The sequence below is a fragment of the Anarhichas minor genome, unplaced genomic scaffold, assembly GCF_050575085.1.
Source record: "Anarhichas minor isolate MPS153535 unplaced genomic scaffold, ASM5057508v1 ptg000027l, whole genome shotgun sequence".
NCBI classification, from domain to species: domain Eukaryota; kingdom Metazoa; phylum Chordata; class Actinopteri; order Perciformes; family Anarhichadidae; genus Anarhichas; species Anarhichas minor.
In genome coordinates, this window is record NW_027466473.1 from 10,569,740 (window position 1) to 10,585,504 (window position 15,765).

General features: G+C 42.1%; 1 protein-coding gene across 10 annotated transcripts in view; it reads left to right on the plus strand.

Moving 5' to 3' along the window:
• Nucleotides 1-15,765, plus strand: part of mink1 (misshapen-like kinase 1) — a 30,172-nt gene that overhangs the window by 2,146 nt on the left and 12,261 nt on the right. For 6 of the 10 annotated variants that reach the window (XR_012956287.1, XM_076101801.1, XM_076101793.1 and 3 more), the window contains exons 2-16: nt 4,008-4,073; nt 4,463-4,645; nt 4,735-4,845; nt 4,935-5,025; nt 5,131-5,261; nt 5,350-5,404; nt 7,413-7,491; nt 9,071-9,246; nt 9,402-9,471; nt 9,600-9,810; nt 12,227-12,334; nt 12,917-13,003; nt 14,905-14,940; nt 15,144-15,320; nt 15,422-15,592. Coding sequence is in view for 9 of the 10 variants with exons in the window: in XM_076101801.1 (XP_075957916.1) it covers nt 4,008-4,073; nt 4,463-4,645; nt 4,735-4,845; nt 4,935-5,025; nt 5,131-5,261; nt 5,350-5,404; nt 7,413-7,491; nt 9,071-9,246; nt 9,402-9,471; nt 9,600-9,810; nt 12,227-12,334; nt 12,917-13,003; nt 14,905-14,940; nt 15,144-15,320; nt 15,422-15,592 (1,752 nt within the window). In the remaining variant the exon portion in view is untranslated. The remainder of the gene's footprint in view (nt 1-4,007; nt 4,074-4,462; nt 4,646-4,734; nt 4,846-4,934; nt 5,026-5,130; nt 5,262-5,349; nt 5,405-7,412; nt 7,492-9,070; nt 9,247-9,401; nt 9,472-9,599; nt 9,811-12,226; nt 12,335-12,916; nt 13,004-14,904; nt 14,941-15,143; nt 15,321-15,421; nt 15,593-15,765) is intronic. The other 4 variants (XM_076101798.1, XM_076101799.1, XM_076101794.1 and 1 more) reach the window with 3 other exon arrangements.

The following is a 15,765-nucleotide window of genomic DNA, read 5'->3' on the forward strand; positions in this document are numbered from 1 at the left end:
AATTGTACTAGTATTATTCAAACGTATTGTTCGGTTCGTAAGCCTCGTACCAAACAGTTTAATACGAATTAAACATGGTATTATTACACCAATAGAAACAAATAACCGTAGCTCAGTAGGACAGCACAGAAGGCCCAGGTATAAAATGCACAGCCCGCCACTGGTTGTTTGGAGGTGTTTTGCAGTCGTGATTCCAAGTTGAATGGGAAATCCTCTCCATTTCCTTGTGAATTTTGGATCTGGTCTGTTTGGTTTGGTTTCTCTTAAAATACTAAAAGTATTAGACTTTGTTCTTACTGATCTGGTATAAGCAGTGGTCCACCTTGAAGGCCTCAGTTTAAAATAAAAATCAACCAATCTTTTATGACTACCCTCTTCTAACAATAGAACCACTTTACCAGACAAGAAATGAAATCAAATGAGAATAAAAAGGGTCAGCACTATTCTGATTTGATGAAAAATCTTCTTTCCAAGGCTACAGTTTCTTAAGTGAGACCACAGCGCTGATGCTCCCTTTTGATGCATCTCTCCATTTCAATGGGAAGTGTCAACATCTATGATTGTGTTGCAGCAGTAAATCCCCCAAAGACAGACCCTTATTAGCATTATAAAGAAGCTTTTTATGCGTTCAGTCACTGCCTTTTTGGAAAGGTAGATCACAGCCCTGTCTCCACACTTAGCTACAGGTTTGAAACAACAATAGCTTTCTTTTTCATTATTATTTTTTTTATCTCTGTCTAGAATCAAAATGACCAAAGGTTACTCTGAGAGACTTTCCTCTGGGTGGGTTACTCCATGGAAAATAATTGAGTGTTGAGGAATTCACATATTTATGGGGCTTAACAGGAGATCAGGGCTAGTTTATCCCAATCTTGGCTTGCTTGGACCTCTGTTATCTTCCCGCTGACTTTATATCAACAGATTTTTCAAAATCCCTTCATATTGTTAGAGCTGACCCAGCTCTTTATAACATATCTGTATTCAATAGTTATATGAGAAGATCGCCAATATTATCCGAGTTTATTTTTTCATTTAAAATAAGATACAATCACTTCATTGAATTTGGGAATTATCAGTCTCAATAATATCTCTGTTCAGTAAATTGAAGTCATGTTTGAATATGAAAGTTGGGTTTTGTTGGAAAGTGAAGTAATTGTCCGTTTTAAAGTGTTAATGAAATCCTTAAAATACAAAAAATACCAATATCTGCCTGGCCATCTACCACTAGAATGAATTGTGATTTGGGTTAGCTGACCATTTAAAGGTGCCCTGTGGAGTTTTGTTATAAACAAACAAAAGTGAGATGTTTACATTCAGTATCACTCACCAGAAGGCATCGTGTGTATCCTTGAGCTCCAACAAATGTGTTAAATGCATTTCCTCCCTCGTAAAACGTTGTAGAGTCATTTTTTTTAGTATTTTGAATCCTGCATTGTTTACTAGCTAACGGTCCTCTTCTTCCGTGCCTTTGTTGGGGCATGCTGCATGTCTCGGGCGTTACTGCCACCTGTTGATGAGTGGAATGGTGTGAAACCATTGGCAGGACTGTGGAGCACGACACCCTTGTGCGCGTGCATGTGCGTCCATGTGCATGTGCGTCCATGTTCATGCGCATTAGGGACCCAGTCATAGATAAACGGCTCCACAGCTCGACAGCGCTACTAGAGGACAAAAACTCCACAGGGAACCTTTAAGTGGCTCAATCACAGAAGGACTCCAGCATTGGGCTACATAGCAACAGTCCACTGTACACGAGCAACAACTAATCATTTGTGCTGTAACACGTTGTTCCAATGTCAGTAGCACTGATAAAATCAACCCACCTGCACAACTGTTTCAACTACAGGTGGCATAGCAAGTTACACTAAGACAATTAAAGCGACCAACATGGTCGTACTCCAACAAATATGTCTGCTGAGTTTCACCTGTTTTGTTCATAATTTAAAACTATTGGAAAGTGATTTTTATGCTGATTTTCAGTTTCAAACCGAAGCGTTGATAGTGTGATGAGATTATTGGATGCTGGTTAACCAGGAGTACCGGCCCTCTGGAAATGAAACTCGTGACAAATCTAGTCTTGGGATTTTTTTTATTTTGGTGCAGTGGAACAGTCCATGTTTGCTATGGTTGGCATAAATAAGCGTACATGATAGTGATAAAAAAACACTCCTTTTAATATGAAGCTTTACTGTGAACACCAGTAAAAGTGTCATGTCAGAGATTAAACTTCATTAAGTTATATTGATATTCAGGGAATGTAAGTGTTTGAGTAGTGATTTTGACTATTGATGCAGCTGTGTATCCACAGAAAGGGCAGACTTCCTCTGTCAGCTAAGTTGACACCCCTGCAGGAAATGTGTGGTCAACTTCCCAATGGACCATTATCAGTGTCATTTTAAAGTTTATACCCTGTTAAACTGAGGTTGATGGGAAAATGCATTGCATTATTCCCTGAGGTTAATCAATACATTACGTTTACACATTAATAAGACGGCATTATATCCATAAGTACTACCAGAGCTGCCATTTGTATCATTTAAGCAGGCTGACTGCAGGTTTCTCCTCCAGTTACCCCGTGGTTGTACTGCTTCCTTGCCGTTTTAGCAATCATTGCAATGTGTCTGACTGTGTGTGTGCTGGTGGTGCTAATCCTTAACATAACTGTACCCTTCCCCTTCTATCACTTCGTTCCTCTCATCCCACTCTCGTGGGCGAAGCTACCGCCTCTGCCTTGCCACCCACTCATTATTCTCTTCCATATCATCACATTGTTGCCTCCCGCTTTACGTTACAGTTCCCCCTCTTTAGTGTTCGAACACGCTTCAAAATACGGTGTCTTTATGTCATGTGGGTTGTGTGTGCATTTGCATCAAATGTGTGGTCACTTCCCAGTTTTACTGCCAAATCGTTCATAAGTATATGTGCTATTTTCTTCCCATAAATGTTTCCTGTCTCAAAGGAATTTCCCCCCCTCCCTATTGAAGGCAGAAAACCCATCATTGGAAACAGATGAAAGCAGGATAGGTCATGCTGTACATTCTAAACCCAAAGCAGCACTCTAACCACCCACACATCTTCTTAAAGCCATATTGAAATTGCTTGAAGGTGGAACTGATTGTCATATTCCCTTGTGTCTTTGGGGAGGGGTTGCGTAATTAAGTCAAAGCACCCCTGGTATCAGTAGAATGTGTGTTCACTCCATTGAAACTTAAAACGAACAAATCGGGAAAAGGCCCGATGGATGTCCATGTCAAATCCATATCTAATCTAATATCAATATGTAGTGTATCTGCTCGTCGGTTTCCTCCGTGTTGTGGGTGGGCGGTGAGTGTGTGTGTGTGTGTGTGTGTGTGGGGGTGGCTAGGAAGATTGAGTTCAGATGATTTGTATGGTAATATTGGCTTTAGTGAATACAAAGTAGAAACCATTGGGGTTGTTTTTATGTACGAGTCTTTGTGCTTTTGACGTGTCGTTGATGGAGTCAATAGATCTACTGCTACACTTTAACTGACGTACACATTCAATTAAAGATTCTCGATTGTTCTGTTAAGGCAAAAGATTGAGATGACTTTTAATTTAAACATTTTTAGCCTGTTGGTTTTATTTTGTGTCCTCAACAGTGTTTTGTATTCAGACTTATTGAAGCCAGATGGCAGGAGTTACTAGAACAGGTGCAGTTTAGTATGAATTTACTATCTAAGCGTGACTTTTAACTGAGGAAACATGAGTGTAACAACTTGAAATACGACCTCCGCTTAGGGCCGGCATTGAAGTGTGGATGTGTAGGATTCAAAGCGAGCATCAGCCACTTAGAACAAGAAATAGATACGGTTTGCTTCGAGTGTAGCCGTTTTTTTTAATTTAGCAAAAATAAAAAGCAAAACAAAATGCAGTTTATTGTATTGAAATGCTGTTTTTATTTGGAGAGGTTTGTATTTTGATGGTGTATCTGACCCTGCTCTGTCTGTATGTTGTACGACTCATGAATCTGACCGTGTCTCCCGTAGGATCCAGCAGGGATCTTTGAGCTGGTCGAGGTCGTCGGCAATGGGACCTATGGGCAGGTGTACAAGGTGAGACATGATGCCTAAATTATACCTCGATGATGTCGTGCTCTTTTCGTAGATAAACGCATTCAGGACATTAAGTTTTCACCTGTGCGATGAGTTGCTGTAAAACTGGGCACCAAAGACCACTCTAGTGCCTGCTCTGTGTTTAATGTTTTTTGCATTAATTTCTCAGATTACAGTAGATTTAGCTAACTGCTATGTAAGTACATTTTTCAGCTGTCGGCCTGAAAAGTTAAAACTGTCTGTGACCGAAAGATAAGAGACGCTGGAGAAGAAAATGTAAAATAAGAACGGTGAAGTGGTGCGATAAGGCAATTAGCCACACTTGATGGGGCGACAGTCAAAGAGTTAATTTTAAACTTTACTGACCACTGTTGTGATGAACTTGTCAGGGCCGTCACGTGAAGACGGGCCAGCTGGCTGCCATCAAGGTGATGGATGTCACGGAGGAGGAAGAAGAGGAGATCAAAGCTGAAATCAACATGCTGAAAAAATACAGCCACCACCGCAACATAGCCACGTACTACGGTGCCTTTGTCAAGAAGAGTCCACCAGGACACGATGACCAACTTTGGGTCGGTCTCTCCTTTTACCTGGCCTGATCCTTTTATAGCAGTGTGCCTCATTGATTGTGCTCACTACGTCTGCATTTGTCTGTATGTAGCTGGTGATGGAGTTCTGTGGGGCGGGATCAGTGACCGACCTGGTGAAGAACACTAAGGGCAGCTCTCTAAAGGAGGACTGGATCGCTTACATCTGCAGAGAAATCCTACGGGTGAGATATGGCCGTCCCACCAGTCAAAACAAGTCTGCAGCAGAGGTCACTCCTTACTGAGCCATTTTGACTTCTTTGTCTGTGCACAGGGCCTTTCTCATCTCCACGCCCACAAAGTCATCCACAGGGACATCAAGGGCCAGAACGTGCTGCTAACGGAGAACGCAGAGGTCAAACTTGGTACGTTGAATGCTTGTAGGTTTCGGGTAAAAGAGCAACAGTAGGCATCTGCTACCCAGCATCGTCTCACATCCTGTTTCCTCTGATCGCTCTGTCCACATTCAGTTGATTTCGGGGTGAGTGCTCAGTTGGACAGGACCGTCGGGCGTAGGAACACCTTCATCGGCACACCGTACTGGATGGCGCCTGAGGTTATTGCCTGTGACGAGAACCCCGACTCCACCTATGACTACAGGGTAACGGAAGCACTGCGTTTGTGTCCGCACTATGCTGCGGGAGCGTATGAAAGGTAGACACTGACCTGGTCCCTTGTGTATTTTGCAGAGTGATATCTGGTCCTTGGGGATCACAGCCATTGAGATGGCAGAGGGAGCTCCTCGTAAGTGTATACACTCCTTTTGAACCTGTTCTTGTTTGAAACATGCATTTCTATGTACCCAGCAACAGACCGTTTCTCACCGCCAGAGAAGACCTCATGAATGAGTCCGTCTTGCATGTGCGGCCTTGTTGTCTGAGTCTTCAGATGGGCAGCTGACTCACTGTAATCAAGGTAGTGTAGTCGTGAGCTGGCAGTTGGCCTGTGGAGGCTGATTGCACAGAGCTCTCTGGTCTGGTAAGCGGGGCGATATGTCTGTCTAGAGATTTGGTGTCAAACCTGACTAAGAAGAAAAGAAAATCTCACTAAAGAGTAGCAGCTAAAGTGTTTGTGAAATGAATCACAGCTGTGGTGAACTTACAATGATGATGTTCTGAGAGCCTTTTGTTCACATCGCTGATAAGAACTACGGAGCTCTTGTAGCCCATGTTGCTGCTGCCAATGACATAAGACATACGGGACAACTGTGAAGCTGATTGTACCTTTTTAAATGATGCAGTGTGTAATTACTCACTCCATCAGTTTCATTACTGAAGTATGTATTCCACTTACAACGGCGCAATATTCCTTGTTTTTTGATTAGATCTCTTTTAGGTTTTACGGCTGAAACCATTTTTTATGATTAGTTGGTCGACAGACAATAATGGAAGACAGTTTTATGAATTAATTAATTTCTCTGTTTAAAATCATAACACTATTACTTTATGTTTTGCTAAACTGTCTGCCGAACAAATATAGACGCCACGTTTGTCTTGGATAAGATAGATAAATATTTTGATTTGATTAGTTGATTAATAATTGATTGATATCATCATTATTGCAACCCTAGTCGTTGTCTCTCTTTATTTATTTATTTTACATAATGACTATGATAAAGACCAGATGTATTGAACCTTTCTAACTGTTTTTTTTTTTATTGAGTTATATATTTAAAGCAGTAGTTCAATTTAGTTTGTCGTCAAATAATTCAATAGAACATCTGTATTGATGTGTGACGGGTGAACTACGGTCAATTTATCGACAACATTGTAAAGACGGGACTGACGAATGCTCTCTGTGGTATCCGTCGCTGGTTCATTGAGACGCATCATTGTTCTAGTTCCAGTAATGTATTCATTAGCCTTACAGCGTTACTGGCTTTCTGTTTATTTTTGAACATGTGAATTATTGAGCATCTTTTCACCGAATCTTTTCGTCACTAGCTGTGTTAGCAGACACCCTCCATACCTTTTACTGTTTGTTCACACGTATAAGGAAACACGGGGCTGTCAGTATGGTGACTAACAGGTAATCATTTAAAAACACCGTCTGTACGATTGATCAGCTAAAAGCAGAAACAAACAGGTCAGTTCACTCCAGGTATTTAATACAACACTAGATGACATCATTCACACTGACAGGATGTTGACAAAACTGCCAACATCCTGTCAGTGGGTGATCCAGTCCTTCTTAAATGAAAATAAACCATGCGAGTCTACTGAATAAATACTAATGCTTATACATTATGGCTGTGTGTGATACAAGGTAAACATGCATGTTATATGACGCACACACACACAAACGGTAGCTGTCATCCTTTTGTTCCCTTAAAATACTGAAATAAAATGTTCTTCCTGCCTTCGGCTCTCTCTGTCACGTTGCATTCGTCCAAAAGACTGCCGTGTGAAAGCCTATTTACTGTGAAACTGTAAAGCTAAGCAGTCAGGTTTAGCTACCTACCTACGCTGGGAACACTGACTCACAGCCCTTGCTCTTGCATTCAATATAACAATAAGCCTGAGGCACCAGGAACGATTGGATAACAGCAGCTGTAACCATGTTTGAGGATACAAAGACTGAGTAATGGTGGCTAGTATTTTTTAGAAACCACCAGGTGTGGGAGTATATGATACTCTGTCTTACATTTGATTTATTCTGATGTTGCTTTTCCCTTCTGTTTATTGTAGGTCTCAGCTTTGGTAGGGGGATTTGATAATATCTACCAACTCACCTTCTTCTTTTATTTCTGCAGCCTTGTGTGACATGCACCCGATGAGAGCCCTCTTCCTCATTCCCAGGAATCCCCCCCCAAAACTTAAATCCAAAAAATGGTGAGTTATCAACCATCCTGTTGTGTTACTTAGATATATCATATCCTAGACACCTAGCAGGCTCCCCTCATATGATTTCAAATGTGCATTAAGTCTCAAAACCTTATGTTTCCAAAGACAAACCCAAGAGTAAACGTGATGGCAGGAGAGCACAGTTACGTGCACTGCAGTAACGTTGTTGCTCTGTTATAATAACAATAACCAGGTTGAAGGGATAGTTTAGAATTTTTCAAGTAAGAGTTGCACGAGGTACTTATTAATAGACGGCTTATTACCGACAATAGATGACGATTGGTACGCCCCCTGTTTGGAGAAACAGACAGGAGTATCAGCACGGGAGCAAAGTACTGCTGTGGACGGGGGCAGCAGCAAAACGTAATTTAGCCACAGAACAAAAGGCCCACCTAAAGAAATCAATAGCAGTTTAAATACACGCCATTAGAATACTTTCACAGTTTTACCTGGCCAGCCCTCTTCAACTGGGAACTGAACAAGTTATATCCATCTATGCTCTCTTGAAACCTTTTGACAAAAACATAAATTTTACCTGCAGAACACGGGAGTCGGTGGTCTACCTCTGCCTCGATTGGTTAGTTTGTTTGTGTGTTATTGTGTGTATTAAGAGATTTAAAGGGTTAGTTCAGATTCTCCAAAGTCTCACAGTAACACAAACAAGCTAACTGATAGAGGCAGCGGAAGACCAGCAACTCCCGTGTTCTTCAAAGTAAAGTTACTGTTTTTCTAAAGGAGTCTCGTGACGTTGAAGAGAGCATCGATAACGGCTTCGGTTCCCCGTTGGAAAGCGCTGTCTGACTAGGAAAAGCCAAACTACCCCTTTAGTGCATATAAACACACTTAACAAGAACAGCACTGAATGGAACGAATGCTGCCTTTAGAAGAAGTGATTACAGAAACATTTCTTGATTTCTCAAAGCACATGTTGTGCTTCAAGTTACTTTGGGTGCATTTGTCCCTCTATTAGGGAAAGATGTTTAGGATAGCCGTCCCTCACTCAGATTTCAAAGTGCGAGAGGTCAAGTCCTTTGTCCCAGAGACAAATATGATCGTGAGCCAGATGAGAAGCTGAAGGCTTTTAAAACATATTTGCCGTGTTCTTTTTCCTACCCTGCTCCTGTTAATCTTTATGCTGCTCGTTAATGGACCCACTTAGTGGAGTTTATGGTCCCACTGCATCCAGAATGACACGTTTCTTTCACATTGCTTTAAAAAAAAAAAAAAATCCAATCATAAAGAAGCCGTTGGTCAATATGGTGTGACCCAGATGAACAACTATGCAAATATACAAAACATTCTGTAAAGACATTAGAGAATGAAATGGGCCAGTGCGTTATGTTATTAATCATTTTTTTTCCAAGTGACACACAAGACTGTAAGCATTCCTAGAAATGTCACATACATGACCCCTCCCCAGAAAATGCCAGACCTGTTAAAGTGGCTAAAGATGGACCGTGTCCCACTTGCATCTCTCTTCTGCCCAGCTGCCAACGGTTCCCTTCCTCCCTGCCCTCCCACTCTCCCTCACTCGTTTATCCTCCTCTCACCTCCCCGTTCCACCCAGGTCCAAGAAATTCATTGACTTCATAGAGGGCTGTCTGGTGAAGACGTATACCAGCCGACCATCCACAGAGCAGCTTCTCAAGCACACCTTCATCCGGGACCAGCCCACTGAGCGCCAGGTCCGAATTCAGCTCAAAGACCATATCGACCGTACGCGCAAGAAAAGGGGAGAAAAGGGTGAGCAGATGAGATGGAAAGAGCCTAAATGGGTGTAACCCAGGGTACCCCGTCTCTTCATGCACCATGGTTTACTACACTTTACAGTATACTGTAGATTATCCCACCATCTTTTTCACGTAATTCACTTCTCTTGATGCTAATTTTCATAACAGAAGAAACGGAGTACGAGTACAGTGGTAGTGATGAAGAGGATGAAAATCGTGGAGATGACAGAGAGTCGAGGTATTTTCACTTTATTAGCTGCATTCATCAATATATTCTCTGTCCAAGTGACTTGTGTTCTCCGTGTGAATGATTGTCCCCAAAAGCTTCTCCCTCATTTCTTTTTTTCCTTTAATTTTGGCCATCAGTTCCATCCTCAACGTGCCCGGTGAGTCCACCCTGAGGCGGGACTTCCAGCGTCTGCAGCAGGAGAACAAAGAGCGCTCGGAGGCTCACAAGAGGCAGCAGGCCCAGCTGGCTGCTCAGCGTCGGGATCCTGAGGAGCACAAGAGGCAACTGTTGCACGACCGACAGAAACGCATCGAGGAGCAGAAAGAACAGCGTCGCCGACTCGAAGAGGTAATCATCAACTTTTAGTGGAGTAGTATTACGAGAAATACGCGTATTGGCTTTCTTTTCGAGAGTTGGATGAGAAGAATAGTACTACTCTCATATCTGCATGCTAAGCATGAATGTAGAGCAAGGAGGCGTTTATCGTAGCTTAGCATAAAGACAGGAGAAGACTAGCCTGACTCTACAAAGTTCAGAAATACTCCACTCAACACCACTAAAATGTTTGCTGTAACTATTTCCTAGGATACAATAGTTACAGCACATAACTCTCTAAAAGTACATGTCGAAATACTCCTTTTTAAAGAAAACAAAGATATTTTTCTCACCTTTTTATCTTAAATTTCTTTTTTTCCCCGTTTTGACACAACACTTAACATTCCAATATCGTCCACGATTATTGTAATGCACCCAATGCTGAGATTTTAGTACCTCCAAAATACAATTCTGCATAAACTCAGCATTGGTGATGACAAGCACATCACTAGAAAGGATTGGAAAGTTCCCCAACGTGCATTAAGCGACATGATGCTCAATTTACAAAACGTAGTTGCGTTTCAGAGACATTGCTGTAATGTAGGCCGAGTATCAGCAATTTAGCTTTTGAAGTGAATTTACCTCCTGTGCATAAATCATCTCCCAACTTCAGAGAATGAAAACACATTCATTGGGCGTCTCTAGTTTATCATCTAGAGCCAGATCTTCACAACTGACTTTGGTCTTATCATCGTGGTCTTCCTCTTCCTTGTATGGTGCTGGCTCTGATTCATTCTGATACATTTATAAATACGAACAGATCAGATTTTGTCGGGGATAGAAAAAAAAAAATGGTGTCTTTGGCCTTATTTCCACCGTCACCCTTGTTTTATAATTAAATGTAATCTTGCACATTTTACCAGAGGCTCATGATACTAATACATTATGCAACAGGCGGAACATTTTTAATTCAAAGCAAAACTGTACCGAGCAACAAGAATATAATGTTCCTTGTCTGTGTGTCTGCTCTTGTTCTTCATCCACTTAACTACTCGCTGTTGCCCTTTTATTTGCCCTTTTACTATTCATTTGGTTTGCCATTGGTTGCTTTAGTCATAAGTACATGGCAGTTTTAATCTGCCTTCTATTATCGGCCTGCTAAACGTTTATGCAATATACTTAACGTATATCAATCCATGAACATAAGTAATAAAATATAAAACAACAGTTTGAATAGCTTATACTTTGAAATGTAGAAATGAGGCCTAAATGAAAAACACACACCAGGACAACTAAAACCTATCCATCCATTATTTTATTTATTTATTTATTTATTTATTCATTCCCCCCCCCCACCAACTTAAAGCCTCCATAACTTAATAACTAGTTGCGAGGACTGAACAAAATCTCCGGTCACCTTAACTTGCAACAGTACATTTTCAACATGTTGTTCGCTGACATTCATAGTTGAATAAACAGGTAAACAGTGGGGAATAGAGTGAGATCACTTCAAGTGAAGGAAAGCCCACCTAACAACACAGGTGTGAATTATTAATTCTGCAAACATTTGCCCAAAGTGAGATGATTTTGTAGCCTAGAGTGAGATGTTTTGCGAGTACCAAGTTTGTGCAGAAAAGGTCTAAATGAACGACCTTTTCACAGATCTTATGCTACATTGTTGGTTTGTAAATGCTGTTAAGTGTAAAGAGAGGCATAAGACATAAAGGACTGGGGAGCAAATATTGATGCGTGTATAAAGGACAACAGAATGAAGTAAAGAGTTTGTTTATGCTGTGATTTAATTGTCACGGTTGATGAACACTTTATGCTTGTAGCGAATATTTAAGTCGAGGTTTTGCACAGAGATTTTCATTTTGAATCACCATAACTGAGCTGCTGTGAAATGTCTGAGGAGTTCTGTGGGGATTTTAATGAGGCACACTTTTTGCACCGATACTGAAAATGTTGTGCAGTATTGGTAAGTGTTTCACTGCAGTATAAATGAACTCCCCTGATATACCACCACCTCCTCGTCTATCTTCTCTGGCTCCTCAGCAACAACTGAGTGGACAAGAGCTTTGTGTGCCGTGTGTCATTTCAGCACAAAGAACAAGCCCTGTTTCAATGTCCCTTTAAAAAAAGATAAGGACCGCTCCCTACCAAAAGTGAATAGCTGTCGTCAATTTGAGTTTGATTCAAAGCAGCAAACTGATGATGATTAGGATGCAATAGGTGTGTGTGTGTGTTTTTTGTTTGAGTGACTCAGCCTCTGTTTCCTGCCCTGCATCCCCACTCCATTTTATGTCTTCTTTTTCCAGCTCTTTGCACAAAAAACAAGGGAGGGTTTGCTTATAAGCAGGCTATCCATTATAAATGCCTCTGTGCAAACACAGCCTGTATGCTCATTTCTCTCCTTTTTTTTTTTTTCCCTGTCGCCCTTCTCTCCCAGCAACAGAGAAAGGAGCGAGACATGGTGAGGCAGCAAGATAAAGGTCCCCACCGGAGGCTCGACGATATGAGACGGGAGGAAGATAGAAGGTTGGCTGAGAGGGAGCAGGTAACCAACCGCGGGAGATGTGGGGCAGCAATCGACCAATCGCTGTCATGTGTGGGCGTGTCCGCCAGCAACACAGTGCCAGTTGCTCTGGTGGTGAAATTCCACGAGTAGGTTGCCATAGCAGCAAGGGTCTAAATTAGTGTATTTATTCAGAGATGAGTTTTCTGTGGGTGAGCTCTCTGCGTCTCTTGTGCTCCGTTTCCAGTCTACCCTCAGTAACACAAGAGTCTGGCAACACGGCAACATCGCCCCGTGCTCCCAAATACTCATTGTATGCCACAAAACGACCACAATGTACTACTAAATATTCAAACCTTCTCAACGCAGTGACTAGTGCTAAAGAGTGATGTCATGTTTCAATGGCAACTTGTATTTGTCTCTTATAACTTCTGAACGGAGACGGCGCATGCTTTTGCCGCTGAAATTAATTTAAAGAATTGTTATCAGTGCGACGCACGGTGTCTGTTGTTTACTGGAATGCTGTTGCGTAACTGTTCTGTGCCTCTTATCTTTCTGTGTCCTGTCTTTTCTCTTTTCCCGCCTTTTAATGCCTGTCATTCCTGCCTCCTTACCTTTCCTCAGGAGTTTATCAGACATAAGTTAGAAGAAGAGCAGCGGCAGTTAGAAATCCTTCAGCAGCAGTTGCTTCAGGAGCAAGCACTGCTTATGGTAACTAGTCCTCACTACTCCTTTATCATGTCTTGTTTTGACTGCAGAGGTTTCCATGTCCTCTCGGTTACAATAGATCATTAGTGAAGGACATTTATTGATCAGCACAGAAAAAAAAAAAAACTGTGTGTCCTCACAACAAAATGGCTTGTTTTCTTATTTTGCCAAGTTAAGTCGCATATCACAAAACTGCCTCAGGGGGCTTTATAATTGGTACAGCATATGCCACCCTCTATCCTTACAGCCTCGATTCTGATAAGGAAAACCGGTGTTGCAGTGTTTTGTCAAAACAAACACTGCAGTGTTACATGTCTGCCTGTGTTTGAGGTAGATGCTGTTAGGTCGAGGGAAAGGCAGACGATACTGCGTGTCTTCTAAAGGCATCCACTGACCTAGATTTTTGAGGGCCGTTTTGGGCAGATTTCAGAGTTTGTTATTGACTCTTTCTTACAGTGAAGGGAAGATTTGCCACTCTCCTAACAGCTTTGCTTTAGCTAGCTCCTGTGACGCATACGAGGAGCTGTCATTTAGATTGAGCTGTAGTGTCGGCTCCTTGTTCCTGTTTTTTTGGAACCGAATCCTCACTACTGTATTTATGAGGCAATTGGGATAGTTTACCACATTTGCCTCCTACGTTACACATACACACAGGAATTATGGGTATGTGCATCTTCATAAAGCACAGGGTCAGCCACAGGACAGTGGCCCTGAAGTGGTAGCACACCCCTAGGACCAGTGCCGTAATGCTGTGAGGCAATTTTGGTGTTCAGTCAGCATTTTAGGATAACATGACGTACACTGGCCACCAGAAAAAAACCTCTTTGCATACACCGACATTACAACAGTGCCTGTAATAAACTCTAATCCTCTCCTGATGTTTGAATCAGCTGTGATAATGCAAACTTAACGTTTCCTGCAGCTGATTGATAGTAATAGTCTTTCCATAGTGCCTTTCATTAGATGTAATGAAGAAAGTACCGGGCAAGATGTGAATCAAATAGGACTAAGTCACCTCTGAAGATGTAATGAAATCAAACAAAAGGCACAAATAGAGAGGTGCTGCTGGGCGGCTTTGATGGGCTCTGAAGTCGGCCACAATTCTTTGCTGAACGCTTGATGAACTGCTTCCAAATCTATATTCACACCTTTTTTCCGCTGCTATTTTTTGTTCGGGAATACCATTCAAGACAATTAGGCCAACATTAAATGTTCACAACAGAACATTAGGTCTTGTCTTTTGCTTTATTGTGCAGGAAGGACAATTAGCATTCTGTGATCTTCGATATAAATGCGTATAATTACTGCCCTGGCCTCAGACAAAATGAGAAGCAAAACAGTTTTGGCAGTGTGGAAGATTCCCCCTTTAAAAAAAGAAGAGTGTATATATATATCCATGTTAAATATGTTGGGGTGGCAGCAGGGTAGATGTCCCTTTCCACAGGAGTTCATAGGTCCCTCTGAGCTGTAATCCCTCCATTATGTCCTCGGCCTATTCAAACGTGTCCTCCGACGTAGGGAAGCACCTGGGTGAGGCATTCTCACCAGGTGCCAGGCTGTGTTCTCTCACTGTGCAGGAACACCACATTGGTTTCTGAGAGGACTTTGGTTTGTTTGTCATCCACAGTCTCGTGCTTTCACTCACCACCCACACAACATGTATGTGAGCATTATAGTGTAGACTGACTTGTAGATCTAATGCTTTGCTGTGTGGCCCGTAGTGATTTAAGAACAGCAAAGATCTTAGCTTTATTACAATAGTTAACTTTGACTCTGTGTACCTAAAGTTGTTTCTCAAATGTAACTTTATGTGAGACATTTCCTGCTTGAGAATGGAAATCTAATCTCTGCTGTTATAAGAAGCAATGTGCTTGTTTCGTTATGTATGCCGTGGCCATCAAAAGGCGAGGAGACCTGTGCCTACAACTCACAGTGTAAAAGTGAGTCAGTTGACTTATTGGTTTTTCATTGTCAGTTAAATATACAGCACAAAAAGGTTTTGCTAAAAATATTCTTTTGATGTGCGTTTTGTTTTTTACGACCTGCCTGACCTGTTTTTCGTGTTCAATCCGAGGCAAGCAATGACTTGACTGCAGTGTGTTTTTTTTTTTTTTTTTTTTTTTTTTTCTTTTTTTTATCCCAGGAGTATAAGCGCAAGCAGCTAGAGGAACAGCGTCAGTCAGAGCGACTGCAGAGGCAGCTGCAGCAGGAGCATGCCTACCTGGTGTCTCTGCAACAGCAGCAGCAAGAAAAGAAGCCCCAGCTCTACCACTACAACAAAAACCTGGAGCCCAACAACAAACCCACTTGGGCCCGTGAGGTAGCAATGTTGCCTACATTTGAAGCTTGGAACACCACAGTCAAACTGCTGTACACTGGCCTGCAATGTGCATCCTCCTTTCGTTGTCGTCCTTATCTCAGGTGGAGGAGCGAAGTAAGCTCAACAGACAGGGCTCACCCAAAATCTGCACCACTGTCTCCGACAATGCCCTCCAGTCTCGCTCTGACTCAATCAGCCAGTCGGGAATGGTCCAGTCTTCTCAGACCCCGCCAATGCAGAGGCCTGTTGAACCCCAGGGGGGGCAGGGAAAGGTGGGTGTAAAATTCAGTTGATTAAATCAACACAAGATACAGCTGCTTATGCCTTTCTGCCCTTAATTCTTTAGCTGCTTTATCCTTCATTGTCTCTGCTACCTTATTTATGCCTTTGTTTTCCTTCTTTACCCCTCCTTTCCTTCTCCACACATCTGTGATCACTTTGTCCC